At 35.5% G+C, this 14,307-nt stretch overlaps 1 protein-coding gene across 5 annotated transcripts; it reads left to right on the top strand.

Annotated features, from left to right (window-relative positions):
* The first annotated feature begins 596 nt into the window (after nt 1–596).
* Nucleotides 597–6,588, top strand: LOC134669647 (bifunctional methylenetetrahydrofolate dehydrogenase/cyclohydrolase 2, mitochondrial). 5 transcript variants are annotated; one of them, XR_010098925.1, is made up of 7 exons: nt 749–941; nt 1,277–1,374; nt 1,630–2,085; nt 2,490–2,698; nt 3,297–3,419; nt 5,085–5,486; nt 5,812–6,588. XR_010098925.1 is itself a non-coding variant. In XM_063527319.1 (6 exons), exons 2-6 carry the CDS (start codon nt 1,283–1,285, stop codon nt 5,210–5,212), a joined length of 1,008 nt encoding a protein of 335 aa, XP_063383389.1. In that variant the 5' UTR covers nt 690–710; nt 1,277–1,282; the 3' UTR covers nt 5,213–6,588. The 5 variants fall into 5 exon arrangements, 4 of the variants coding, with proteins under 4 accessions (XP_063383391.1, XP_063383389.1, XP_063383388.1 ...); XM_063527319.1 differs by lacking the exon at nt 749–941 and adding an exon at nt 690–710 and having other exon boundaries at nt 5,085–6,588; XM_063527318.1 differs by having other exon boundaries at nt 5,085–6,588.
* Nucleotides 6,589–14,307: the final 7,719 nt, after the last annotated feature.

The raw sequence follows: 14,307 nt of genomic DNA, 5'->3' as shown, positions 1-14,307 counted from the left end.
TGACGCACGAAACGACGCGCGATTGCAGTGTTTTTTGGCGATGTTTGTCCTATTCTACCTCAATAACAAGTACAACAACTGGGCATTAGGATTGTACCTAAGTATTTAGTGCCAGGTTACCACCATCCGCACTTGACAAACTGATCAACGTCACCCGGCGCGCCGCGGCGGTTTACTATGAAACTTTACATAGAATCAAATTTAGCTTTAACGATGACAAACAGTTTGGTGCAACCGACCGTGAACCGACCCTTAACTTGTGACGATCGGACCAAAGCCTCGGCATCGGACGGACAGACATGGCGAAACCATAAAGGGTTCTGTACTTACTCTGGAAACCCAGTTTGTCAGTAGCAAAAGGCTCGGGCCTACATTTTTAAATTTGCCGCCTTTTTCTACTAACAGAAATGGCTAAGCTTCATGTTTTGAGCTTTATTTTCTATGAAGAGACATTAGAAACACTGGCAACTACTTAAACCAAACAGCACAGATGATAAAAATTGTCTTTTATATTTATGCCAATAAGGTTGCTTCTTATGTGACATTGTTTCGTTTATGTCAAAAGAATCAGTTGTCAAAATTCACGTTAGTTATAAGATGAAACTCGCTTCCATTAAAACGTAGTGCAATAAAAATAACATTATAACACGCGTTATTAGAAGTGGAAATTTTGTTAGGAAGTTTTTATCAGTGATTTCAGTTTAACTTAGGTATGTAACGTAGAATTATAGCAAATTAATATTTTGTCTTTACAAGCATTTTCCCCTCTTGTTTGATACCAAACTGAATTCCTTTCCGTGTTGGTGTTAACACCAGGAAGTTATCAATCTGTATTGTGTAAATTGATGAAATTGTTTTCGTCTTGGACTTCGCTTCAATCAGGTTAATTCATACGCAACACAATACGCCTCCTTACTTGCCGTTGTACACGAAATACTGAGGTAAGTAAATAAGTTGATAACCTATGAGTAAAGATAACCTAAGTTACATTGGTCTTGAAATATCCGGTATTGCACAGTAAGGCGTCTTTTAAAGCAGTTTTAAGCAGTTTTTGTTCATAATGAACCAGTTACGACGATTATTCTTGATCTTGATCTATTTAACCCCATAAACAAATAGAGTACTGTTTAAACTGTTTAAATCCAGTTAACACTTGCTCCACGTGTTTGTATCGGGGCCAATTATTTTTTCCTATACTATAGAGACTAATAAACATGATAGATGATAATTTTGTTGTTCGGTTAATGTGACCTGACTGACCTGTTAACATCAACAGTAGGCGATGAGGCAAATCATTTGCCTCCGAGTTGTCAGTACAGTTCTGAAATCCACGATGAGAAGTCATACGTTCTTTGATTCCTTGGGCTCGGCCAGGTAATATATTAGATTAATGACCTCTGCATATGCTCCGCTATTAGTTTATTTTTAACCGTAGCACTTTTATATGTTGTGTGGTTTTTAATGATTTGTTGTTTTTTTCATAGCTTGGGTTTTATTTATATTTAGTCTCAAAATCAGACACAATTTTTTTTGTATCATAACTTTGTGACTATTTTATTGTTGTGTTAATAGCTTAAAATTTGTTTATGAATTTAAGAATTATGTTGATAATTTTTTGTTTTTGTTTAGCATCATGGCCCGAATCCTTGATGGCAAGGGGCTTGCCAAGGACATCCGCAATGAATTAAAAATCAAGATCCATAATTGGATGCAACAAGGCCACCGCGCGCCAACCTTGAGATGCATTATAGTGGGAGATGACCCGGCCAGCCATACTTATGTTAAGAACAAGATCCAGGCTGCGACAGATGTAGGCATTCAGGCTGAAACAATAAGATATGAAGCCAATATGACTGAGGAGGATCTTCTGTCAGCTATTGATGAATTGAATGCAAGCTCTGAAGTTGATGGCATTTTAGTCCAACTGCCGTTGCCCGGAGGCATTGATGAGAGGAAGGTGTGCAATGCTGTGGCTCCGGAGAAGGATGTGGACGGCTTCCATATTGTCAATGTTGGGCAGCTGTGCCTGGACATGCCAACTATTGTTCCTGCCACTGCTTTGGCTGTTGTGGAAATGTTGAAAAGGTATGTTTTTTTTTAATCCAAGACTTGTGAATGTAGCAATGTTATTGTCTTTTGTCAATTAATCCAAACAATAATCAAGATCATTTTTACAATCATTGGTTTGCCAAACAATTTAGATTTTTGGTTTCAAATTGTATGGTACCTAATGTTTTTGGTTTTCATGATTTTCAAACCACAGAACAAGTCAATAATTTTTTTCTATGTTTTCATTGTATATTCGACCAGTAAAATGTTAACTTTTGAACATAGGTATACTAATCTGGATACAGCTTGTTTAACATTCTTCTACTTTTTTGTACAAAACATTTGTTTACTTCGAAATTGAAATTAACACATAATTCATTGGCAAAATATAATTGAACTACGCCTGAAAGATTGAACTTCAAATGAAAATATTTTTTTAGATTCAAAATTGACACCTTTGGCCGTAATGCAGTAGTGGTAGGCCGCTCGAAGAATGTTGGCATGCCAATCGCCATGATGTTGCACAGCGACATGAGTCATGACAGTGGCCTCGGCATGGATGCCACGGTCACCATCTGCCATCGGTACACGCCTAAAGAGAAGCTGGAGTTCTACTGCCGGAATGCTGACATTATTATCACAGCGACAGGTAGGTTAATTTTTTTATCATGTTTTAATTTTGACCCATCTCTGCTGTTTTGTATTAATTTCTAAATCCTTTTTTTTAATAAATTAAGATTAAAGTAATTGATGAATAAGAATACATCCTATGTATTTCATCATTCATTCTATTTAAGAGCTGGGCTCTTGTTGGTGCAGCGTGATGAAGTTGTCTCCAGCTTGGTCGGTCTGAAGTAGAGATGCACCGGATATTCACTTACTATCTGGTCTCCAGCCATTATTTTACTATCCGGCCGGATACCTGATAGTAACAATGCTTGGTTTTGGAGTAAACAAATTGCAAGTGCAGCGTAGGACGTCCACCCACAAGATGGACGGACGACCTTGTTAAGGTCGCCGGAAGACGCTGGATGCTCCAACCTGCTGCAGTGCTGGAGGGTGGTCGCTTCCAACCGGTACAAATGGAGGTCCAAGGGGGATGCCTATGTTCAGCAGTGGACGTCTTATGGCTGAGATGATGATGATTATGAGAGCTCGCTCCTATACAATCTAAGAGCTACCTACGGCCTTAACCTACTCCCAAATATAAAATGGTTAACACAACTAATTAATTTTTTTTCATTTAGGTGTTCCAAAATTAATCAAAGCAGACATGGTGAAGCCTGGAGCTACAGTCATTGACGTGGGCATCGTTAGAGTCACTGACGATGAAGGGAGGACCAGACTCGTCGGCGATGTCGACTATGATGGTGAGTTTTACAATATTTCTATTTACCTACTTTGATTGCCATTCATACTTTTATAACTACCACTTACAAGTGAATAATCAAGATCAAGTGTGGGCATTGACATAGATATCTAGGGACATGCTTTACGGGCAATAATAATGAGGCATGACAGGGGCCAGTACAGCGGTGTGACACCGCTACAACGCGATTGGTTGATGAGTTCGCATCACGCGCGCGATTGGTTGATGAGTTCGCATTACCTACACGCGCTATTGGTCGCAACTAGTTGCGTTAGACTGCACGATTGGCTGGAATTCGTGAGTAACACCGCTGAACTAGTACCATTTTTAGTGCCCGTAAGGCCCGTCCTTAGATATTATACGTCAATGAGTGCGGGTAGTTCGCAAAACCCGTGCAGCAAGAAGATGTTGATACAATTCCTCGCCAGACGCTATTAAGTCCCGTGGTAGTTATAAAAGTATGAGTGAAAATCGTGTTAGTTGAAATCAATATATTTGTTTACAATTATTGGAAACGGATGAGTTGCCTAATGCAGGCGTGGCTCACTCCGCGATTTCGTTGCTTCGCTACAAGTAAGATATGCGGTCATATCTGTCGAAATAGACGCGTTTTGTTAGAGAGTGAACCTTCTATACCTAGCAATATTATTTTATCTCTGCCAAATATGTAAAAGAACATTTGTAGTATTAAAGTTTGTGTACTAAATACAATTTTAATCGAACTAAAAGTTGTCACTGTCAGTTATTATTTTATAAAATTATCAATTTTGATATACTTCATAAAAATGGCTTAAATATTCTATTATACATTCAGCTTTAACCTGGCATGACAATTAAATTATATTGTGTGTGTTCAGAGGGCTGTAAAAAATTACGACCATTAAAGTCACATTATTTCCTTTTATGATTTTTTAAGTGTTCTACGTATTTATACACTTAACAGCACTTAACAATATTAATTATCGATTGATCGTTTACTTCAAATTATCAAATATAACAATAGCGGTATTTTCAATATCTAGTGTATACCTATAGAGTACTCTTAATGCAGTTACTTGATTAGTTATCAACAAACGAAGTCTAGCAACAAACTTTCTTAGTAAAAATACATTAGCATTTTTATTGCCTTCTACCTTCATAATTTAGAAGTTTTCTAATGAGTTTTGTAAAGAATCTTTTGTTGTTTATTTAAGCGTGATTTACATAAAAAGTAGCGTTTATCAAATCAGATTTATAAAAATACTTATTAATTTTGTTCAAAAGCATCTATTTTGCAATTTGCCTGTCTCAAATGACTGAACTCGCTAGCTCTCGGCCGTCAACCCTCACTCCTCCACGTCCAGTACTAACGTAGAGTACAGTTTGTTGGTTTTTACCCTATTTACTAATAGAAGAAGAGCCCTCCAACACAAGTATATGTATAACACGTAATGGAAGATTCCAGCCTTTTACGTTTTGTGTATTGAAAATTAAACCAAATAAACTAGAATTCATATACCTACATACAGTAGGTACTTTTTTTTATAGTGATTCTTTAGACTGACTTTAGAGCTTTATTATCAGCCGAATAATTAATTCATGATTTAAGTCCGTAGCCACTTCTCATTTTTATTAACTAAACTATTTTGTATTTTTTGTATTTTGTAATATGGTATTTTGTCTGCAGAGGTGAGCAAAGTGGCCGGCGCCATAACGCCCGTGCCCGGCGGCGTGGGCCCCATGACCGTGGCCATGCTCATGCATAACACTTTCCAAGCTGCCCAGAGACTGCGAGATGCCGAGATGATGCAATAAACAAGTAAAACACTATCTTACTAGTAAAGTTTAATAGACATCTTGTGGACATTTTTCATTTGTACAAGGCCAGCCAATAATTATGTACCTACTTTTCGTTGTTGTTGAGAAATGTTTAACTCCCAGTTTTTTTGTAGCCATCTGATTTGCTCCTTTTAATAATGGTTTCTTCATAATATATCTTTTTAAATATCTTTCAAATAAAATTGGTCAAGCAGATCTTGTCAGTAGAAAAAGGCGGCAAATTTGAGAAATGTAGGTGCGAAAAGATATCGTCGTATCGAAGCGCTGGTGGCCTAGCGGTAAGAGCGTGCGACTTGCAATCTGGAGGTCGCGGGTTCAAACCCCGGCTCGTACCAATGAGTTTTTCGGAACTTAAGTACAAAATATCATTTGATATTTACCAGTCGCTTTTCGGTGAAGGAAAACATCGTGAGGAAACCGAACTAATCCCAATAAGGCCTAGTTTACCCTCTGGGTTGGAAGGTCAGATGGCAGTCGCTTTCGTAAAAACTAGTGCCTACGTCAAATCATGGGATTAGTTGTCAAGCGGACCCCAGGCTCCCATGAGCCGTGGCAGAATGCCGGGATAACGCGAGGAAGAAGAGAAAATTAGAATTTTGCGCCTTTTTCTATTGTCAAGATCTGCTTGACCAACTATATATGTAATTTTATTGGCTGGTAAGTTTACTGTATGAAATACGTTTTTTTAGGATTTTAAGTTTAAAAATTAAGTTATTTTAAACTAAAATATGTTAATTTGTTATCACTTTTAACAGTGAGGTGAGGACACATATTTTGTAATTGGTTATGTTTATTGGATATTATTTAAGAATCTCTAAATTGAATGGACGTCTCTTCTACTTCTTACCACAGTGCCTTACTTAGTTATAATGCGATTTTGAAAAGTATTATATAGGTTATTATAATTTAAATATACCTTAATGAAGTAGCTATTTGACTAGGTTAATGCAAAGTATAAATATTATTTTAGTTATTAAAATGTAATCAGCTGATTGTTTTTCAAATCAACACATTCCTTGTTATATTATTGGTTAATCTTAAGCAGAACCGTTGTAAAATTCAGATATGTAGTTATTTTTTGACCAGACTCACTGTTATCTGTCCTTTAACTTATGAAGCCCAAGGAAGCCAATGTTTTAACTTATTGACGCCTATGCGCGTCACGGTCCATAAGTCTGATAATTAATGTCATTAACGACTGTAATTTCCACATTTCATTTACCTATTCCATAATGGCTGTGATAATTTGATTAATCAATTTTGTCATCTGTTCCATCATAGTATCAATACATGTTGTTGACTATAAATTATATTGAGTTAATATATTATGATAAATAAACTATTATAATTAATTCTTGTCTGTTATTTTCTTACCTACCCCTACTCCCTACCCCCTATTCATAAAACTTAGCAAGTTTATTTTCTCGCATCTCCAAGAATCTTCATTAATATTTTATGAACACCTGTTTCATTTATTTGATCGTAGGTACCTACATTTTGATCACCGTAGACATTGGTTGACAGTACATCGACGCGTATTACATAATTAATTGGCTATTTCAAAGATCTAGGCAAAGAGTAAACGCGTGAAATCGTCGAATTTCTCATAATATTCTCAGATCACGCAACCTAGCTTACTGTATCGCGCTTTTAGTAGTAAAGTATGTAGTAGGTACTGTGTACCTATAGACTAGCTGAACTCGATTGAATTTGGTAATTACGGGCCCAAAGACAGATTAAAGATCGATAGACGATAATAGAAATGTATTATGTATTCTCGTTCTGATACATTTAAATTAAGAGATACCTACTTACTTTTAAAATGTCGCAGATTAATCCCACCTGTTACCAACGAGTTGTTACCACACTGGTTTCTTTTTCTCATCTATTAGGTAGGCTCCTCTAAATAACGAGTCAGGGAGACATTAATAATTAATTAATTTTGGGCTAATTTTAACCGTTTCAGGTGCATTCTGATTTTGATTATAGGATATGAATTCGATCTGGATTAGATATGGATCGAATTCATATCCTGTAATTAAAATTAGAATACGCCAGTTTCTCAAATAAACTCATTAATTTGAATGGCAAATTTTTGAGGATGGATCCTTTTCGCTATTATTAGGTACGTCCAGTTTATTAATTATTACCATATTAGGTATTACCGTTAGTGAGAAGAATAATTCCTAGTAGGCAAGTCGTTTTTATGCAGACATTATGTACCAAACCATTCAATAATACATTATGTTGTAGGTACCTATTGTTGGTAAGCTCTTTGTCTATGTGCACAAGAATGTCAAACAATACGCTTTGTTCTACCGAATATTACAATTTAATGTTATCTGGAGTGAGAAATACCTACATTTTCCATTAGATTCACCACATTTTCTGCGTGCAAGCGTTCGCGACATGGGGAATCCAAGGTAATACACGACCGAAGCTGACAATGTAAAACATTGAACTAATTTAACGAGTAATATTTGTTGTTTTCATTTGAATTTGTTATTGAGATTTTAGTTATATTTAACTAAAATACCTGTTACCTATTGGTTATAGGTATCCCACCCTTCCCATCGCAAGTCTACAAAACTCGCCTAAAAAAAGAAACAAACATTACATCAACATTTCCATAACACCTTTAATATCTATTCATTAGGTATCTACACCAAAAGTAGGTCGACTTTTGCCTCAAAAAAAACGCAAATTACTAGAAAAAATTCTTCGTTTAAAAATCTAACGAAACAAAACAACGCAACTCTGTTCCATTTAATAATGATTTAAATTTAATTAGGGATAATTTGTACTAGAATTAGGACCGTGGGACGTTAGAGGATAGAGAAATACGCTTTAGAGAGAAACCTCACTAGAGACGTAGGTATTTGAAACTCACTATCTTATTGGTATAGTATAGAGGCACGTCTCATACCATAACAATGCATTTCCTCGACAAACATTTGCAAACCGATCCTGGGGCCAATTTTGTCAGCAATGTACCGGTATCACAGATCACCTAGACCTGAATGTATCACAGACTATACATCAGTTGATACAAAATTTGTGGCCATGAGTAAGCCCATTCATAATAGTTAAAAAAAAAATTGGCCCCAGGATCGGTTTGCATATTATAAACGGGGAGAATATTTTTTAAATTCTTTTTTGAGTTAGCTTCTTTTATTTAAAAGAGTTATTTTGTGAAATAAGTACTTAGGTAATGAATACTTAGTCAAACACTTAACTCGTGTAGGTACCTACCCGAAATAAAAAGTACTTATAGGTACCTATCTGCAAAAATTGAGTTCTTATACATAGATTAATATGGTTTTATGACAGCAATCTCACCTTATCCGATTCGATATCTGATGTCAGATACGATCATAAAACATAAAATGTAAAAAGTGAATTTTTATTTGTATTTTTTTTTTTTTTTTTTTTAATATAAATATTGTGAAAAAAAAACCTTCATGCAAATAGAAAGGAGTTCACGATACAGGACGTTATCTGACACCTCCGATTCTGCAAGGATCAACCGGTAGGTACCTATCCGATATCAGATCGGGAAATGTGAAAATGCTCGTAATGTTGCTCGCACCGTAGCGTTTTACAAGTGTGACGTTTCATAATGCTTTAAAATGCGAAGTCTGCGGGAGGTAGTCAGAATGGACACCCGCTGCAAGTTGCAAGACGTTTACATTGCTTCCCGTATCCTTCCCGTCTAAACTTCATATAAGACTTAAAGACTCTATTCAAATATAGACTTTATTTCGTTTTAAATAAGGTTGCTTTTTAAAGGTTAGGGATGTCGTAGAATACGAGGTTGTGGAGGTGATAAATGATATGTGCATGACAATGAATTGGCAGTCAAAGGAGATTGTAAGAGCGTGCGACTTGCAATCTGGAGGTCGCGGGTTCAAACCCCGGCTCGTACCAATGAGTTTTTCGGAACTTAAGTACAAAATATCATTTGATATTTACCAGTCGCTTTTCGGTGAAGGAAAACATCGTGAGGAAACCGAACTAATCCCAATAAGGCCTAGTTTACCCTCTGGGTTGGAAGGTCAGATGGCAGTCGCTTTCGTAAAAACTAGTGCCTACGTCAAATCATGGGATTAGTTGTCAAGCGGACCCCAGGCTCCCATGAGCCGTGGCAGAATGCCGGGATAACGCGAGGAAGAAGAGAAAATTAGAATTTTGCGCCTTTTTCTATTGTCAAGATCTGCTTGACCAACTATATATGTAATTTTATTGGCTGGTAAGTTTACTGTATGAAATACGTTTTTTTAGGATTTTAAGTTTAAAAATTAAGTTATTTTAAACTAAAATATGTTAATTTGTTATCACTTTTAACAGTGAGGTGAGGACACATATTTTGTAATTGGTTATGTTTATTGGATATTATTTAAGAATCTCTAAATTGAATGGACGTCTCTTCTACTTCTTACCACAGTGCCTTACTTAGTTATAATGCGATTTTGAAAAGTATTATATAGGTTATTATAATTTAAATATACCTTAATGAAGTAGCTATTTGACTAGGTTAATGCAAAGTATAAATATTATTTTAGTTATTAAAATGTAATCAGCTGATTGTTTTTCAAATCAACACATTCCTTGTTATATTATTGGTTAATCTTAAGCAGAACCGTTGTAAAATTCAGATATGTAGTTATTTTTTGACCAGACTCACTGTTATCTGTCCTTTAACTTATGAAGCCCAAGGAAGCCAATGTTTTAACTTATTGACGCCTATGCGCGTCACGGTCCATAAGTCTGATAATTAATGTCATTAACGACTGTAATTTCCACATTTCATTTACCTATTCCATAATGGCTGTGATAATTTGATTAATCAATTTTGTCATCTGTTCCATCATAGTATCAATACATGTTGTTGACTATAAATTATATTGAGTTAATATATTATGATAAATAAACTATTATAATTAATTCTTGTCTGTTATTTTCTTACCTACCCCTACTCCCTACCCCCTATTCATAAAACTTAGCAAGTTTATTTTCTCGCATCTCCAAGAATCTTCATTAATATTTTATGAACACCTGTTTCATTTATTTGATCGTAGGTACCTACATTTTGATCACCGTAGACATTGGTTGACAGTACATCGACGCGTATTACATAATTAATTGGCTATTTCAAAGATCTAGGCAAAGAGTAAACGCGTGAAATCGTCGAATTTCTCATAATATTCTCAGATCACGCAACCTAGCTTACTGTATCGCGCTTTTAGTAGTAAAGTATGTAGTAGGTACTGTGTACCTATAGACTAGCTGAACTCGATTGAATTTGGTAATTACGGGCCCAAAGACAGATTAAAGATCGATAGACGATAATAGAAATGTATTATGTATTCTCGTTCTGATACATTTAAATTAAGAGATACCTACTTACTTTTAAAATGTCGCAGATTAATCCCACCTGTTACCAACGAGTTGTTACCACACTGGTTTCTTTTTCTCATCTATTAGGTAGGCTCCTCTAAATAACGAGTCAGGGAGACATTAATAATTAATTAATTTTGGGCTAATTTTAACCGTTTCAGGTGCATTCTGATTTTGATTATAGGATATGAATTCGATCTGGATTAGATATGGATCGAATTCATATCCTGTAATTAAAATTAGAATACGCCAGTTTCTCAAATAAACTCATTAATTTGAATGGCAAATTTTTGAGGATGGATCCTTTTCGCTATTATTAGGTACGTCCAGTTTATTAATTATTACCATATTAGGTATTACCGTTAGTGAGAAGAATAATTCCTAGTAGGCAAGTCGTTTTTATGCAGACATTATGTACCAAACCATTCAATAATACATTATGTTGTAGGTACCTATTGTTGGTAAGCTCTTTGTCTATGTGCACAAGAATGTCAAACAATACGCTTTGTTCTACCGAATATTACAATTTAATGTTATCTGGAGTGAGAAATACCTACATTTTCCATTAGATTCACCACATTTTCTGCGTGCAAGCGTTCGCGACATGGGGAATCCAAGGTAATACACGACCGAAGCTGACAATGTAAAACATTGAACTAATTTAACGAGTAATATTTGTTGTTTTCATTTGAATTTGTTATTGAGATTTTAGTTATATTTAACTAAAATACCTGTTACCTATTGGTTATAGGTATCCCACCCTTCCCATCGCAAGTCTACAAAACTCGCCTAAAAAAAGAAACAAACATTACATCAACATTTCCATAACACCTTTAATATCTATTCATTAGGTATCTACACCAAAAGTAGGTCGACTTTTGCCTCAAAAAAAACGCAAATTACTAGAAAAAATTCTTCGTTTAAAAATCTAACGAAACAAAACAACGCAACTCTGTTCCATTTAATAATGATTTAAATTTAATTAGGGATAATTTGTACTAGAATTAGGACCGTGGGACGTTAGAGGATAGAGAAATACGCTTTAGAGAGAAACCTCACTAGAGACGTAGGTATTTGAAACTCACTATCTTATTGGTATAGTATAGAGGCACGTCTCATACCATAACAATGCATTTCCTCGACAAACATTTGCAAACCGATCCTGGGGCCAATTTTGTCAGCAATGTACCGGTATCACAGATCACCTAGACCTGAATGTATCACAGACTATACATCAGTTGATACAAAATTTGTGGCCATGAGTAAGCCCATTCATAATAGTTAAAAAAAAAATTGGCCCCAGGATCGGTTTGCATATTATAAACGGGGAGAATATTTTTTAAATTCTTTTTTGAGTTAGCTTCTTTTATTTAAAAGAGTTATTTTGTGAAATAAGTACTTAGGTAATGAATACTTAGTCAAACACTTAACTCGTGTAGGTACCTACCCGAAATAAAAAGTACTTATAGGTACCTATCTGCAAAAATTGAGTTCTTATACATAGATTAATATGGTTTTATGACAGCAATCTCACCTTATCCGATTCGATATCTGATGTCAGATACGATCATAAAACATAAAATGTAAAAAGTGAATTTTTATTTGTATTTATTTATTTTTTTTTTTTAATATAAATATTGTGAAAAAAAAACCTTCATGCAAATAGAAAGGAGTTCACGATACAGGACGTTATCTGACACCTCCGATTCTGCAAGGATCAACCGGTAGGTACCTATCCGATATCAGATCGGGAAATGTGAAAATGCTCGTAATGTTGCTCGCACCGTAGCGTTTTACAAGTGTGACGTTTCATAATGCTTTAAAATGCGAAGTCTGCGGGAGGTAGTCAGAATGGACACCCGCTGCAAGTTGCAAGACGTTTACATTGCTTCCCGTATCCTTCCCGTCTAAACTTCATATAAGACTTAAAGACTCTATTCAAATATAGACTTTATTTCGTTTTAAATAAGGTTGCTTTTTAAAGGTTAGGGATGTCGTAGAATACGAGGTTGTGGAGGTGATAAATGATATGTGCATGACAATGAATTGGCAGTCAAAGGAGATTGTTTCACAGGTCAAAGGCGGTTTATTTTGATGGAGTACATGGTACAGATGTGCCAACAAAAGTAAGATTAGTTTTGTTACAATTTACAGTTAAAAGATATTACAAATTGAAATCAACTGAGAAATAGGTACCTACGTTGTTCAAAACAGAACAGGCGAAGCAGATTCAGTAGTGGGCCCGATTCGGGTTTTGAAATAGATATCAATTAGATATCTTTTAGACATCACCAAGATACGATAACGATATGTTTAAGATCTAACCTATCAAATTTGACAATTGCGCGATTCTGGAGATACTCTTGAACGATTTCCACGGGATATGACTTAGAGATCCAATTCACATCTAATAGATTAGATATCTTACTCTGTCTAACGTAAAAGTGACATAGGGCCCGATTCGGATTTTGAAATAGACATCTATTAGACATCTTTTAGACATCACCAAGATACGATAACGATATGTTTAAGTTCTAACCTGTCAAATTTGACATTTGCGCGATTCTGGAGATACTCTTGAACGATTTCCACAGGATATGACTTAGAGATCCAATTCACAACTAATAGATATCTTACTGTATCTAACGTAAAAGTGACATTGGTTGCCCCAATTGCGCTGCAGAAGAGAACTAGTTGATACCTAAACTATAACGTATCTAGAATGGATCTAGTACGTGTCGTCTCTTGTGAATATCTTGAAGTTCGAATACGGCAGATTGGTTGCCCGAATTGCGCTGCAAAAGAGAACTAGTTGATATCTAAACTATATGTAACGTATCTAGAATGGATCTAGTACGTGTCGTCTCTTGTGAATATCTTGAAGTTCGAATACGGCAGAGTATCCCTAATTTTACCTAAGGAGTGTGACTAACAACTGGTCGTTGAATTGATTAACTCGTAGTCATGAACTTGATAGTTTTAATACCTAATAATACGTAATCGCTTTTTGAAGAACGAAAAATACAGCTAAGAAACTTAAGGCCTTCGAATTAAGTTTCCACTTTGAGTTGTTGAAAGTGTGATTAGACTGATTAGCAGTCCCTTTCGTAAAACCTAGTGCACCATTCCTTAAGTATATGTAGCTCACGCAGCAGGTAGTTCATGAGATACAGCCGCGTGACAGACCGACAGACAGACGGACAGTGGAGTCTTAGTAATATTAGAGTCCCGTTTTTAACCGTAGGGTACGGAACACTAAAGAGGGATATTTTGGAAAATATTTTTACTAAGTACAAAAACAAAGTGGCTTTTTTATTATTATTTTTTTTATTTATTTTTTTGCTGCGTAGAGATGTGGCCTCGCAACAAAAGGACCCGGTTTGTTTTTGTACTTAGTAAAATTATTTTATTCGTATATTTAATACCTTTTATTTTAGGTATACTTATGTCTTATATTGTGAAAGCTAGTCTCACAAGTTAGTCGTTAATGTGAGGTGTGGTGTAAAGCCACACGCTACTACAAAGTCTATAAAATTTAACGAATTTATAATACTTCAGCTTACATCTGATTTGGACAGGTTGGTGTTTCAACTTTCAACACGGAAGGTTAACCTTTTCATATCAGGTAAGGCTAAACCTATTTACAAAATTTTATCAGCACCCCGTCTATCAAA

Source organism: Cydia fagiglandana, chromosome 12, assembly GCF_963556715.1.
Source record: "Cydia fagiglandana chromosome 12, ilCydFagi1.1, whole genome shotgun sequence".
In the NCBI taxonomy this organism is placed as follows: Eukaryota; Metazoa; Arthropoda; class Insecta; order Lepidoptera; family Tortricidae; genus Cydia; species Cydia fagiglandana.
The sequence above is the reverse complement of the archived record's forward strand: the minus strand, read 5'-3'. Positions and strand labels throughout refer to the sequence as shown.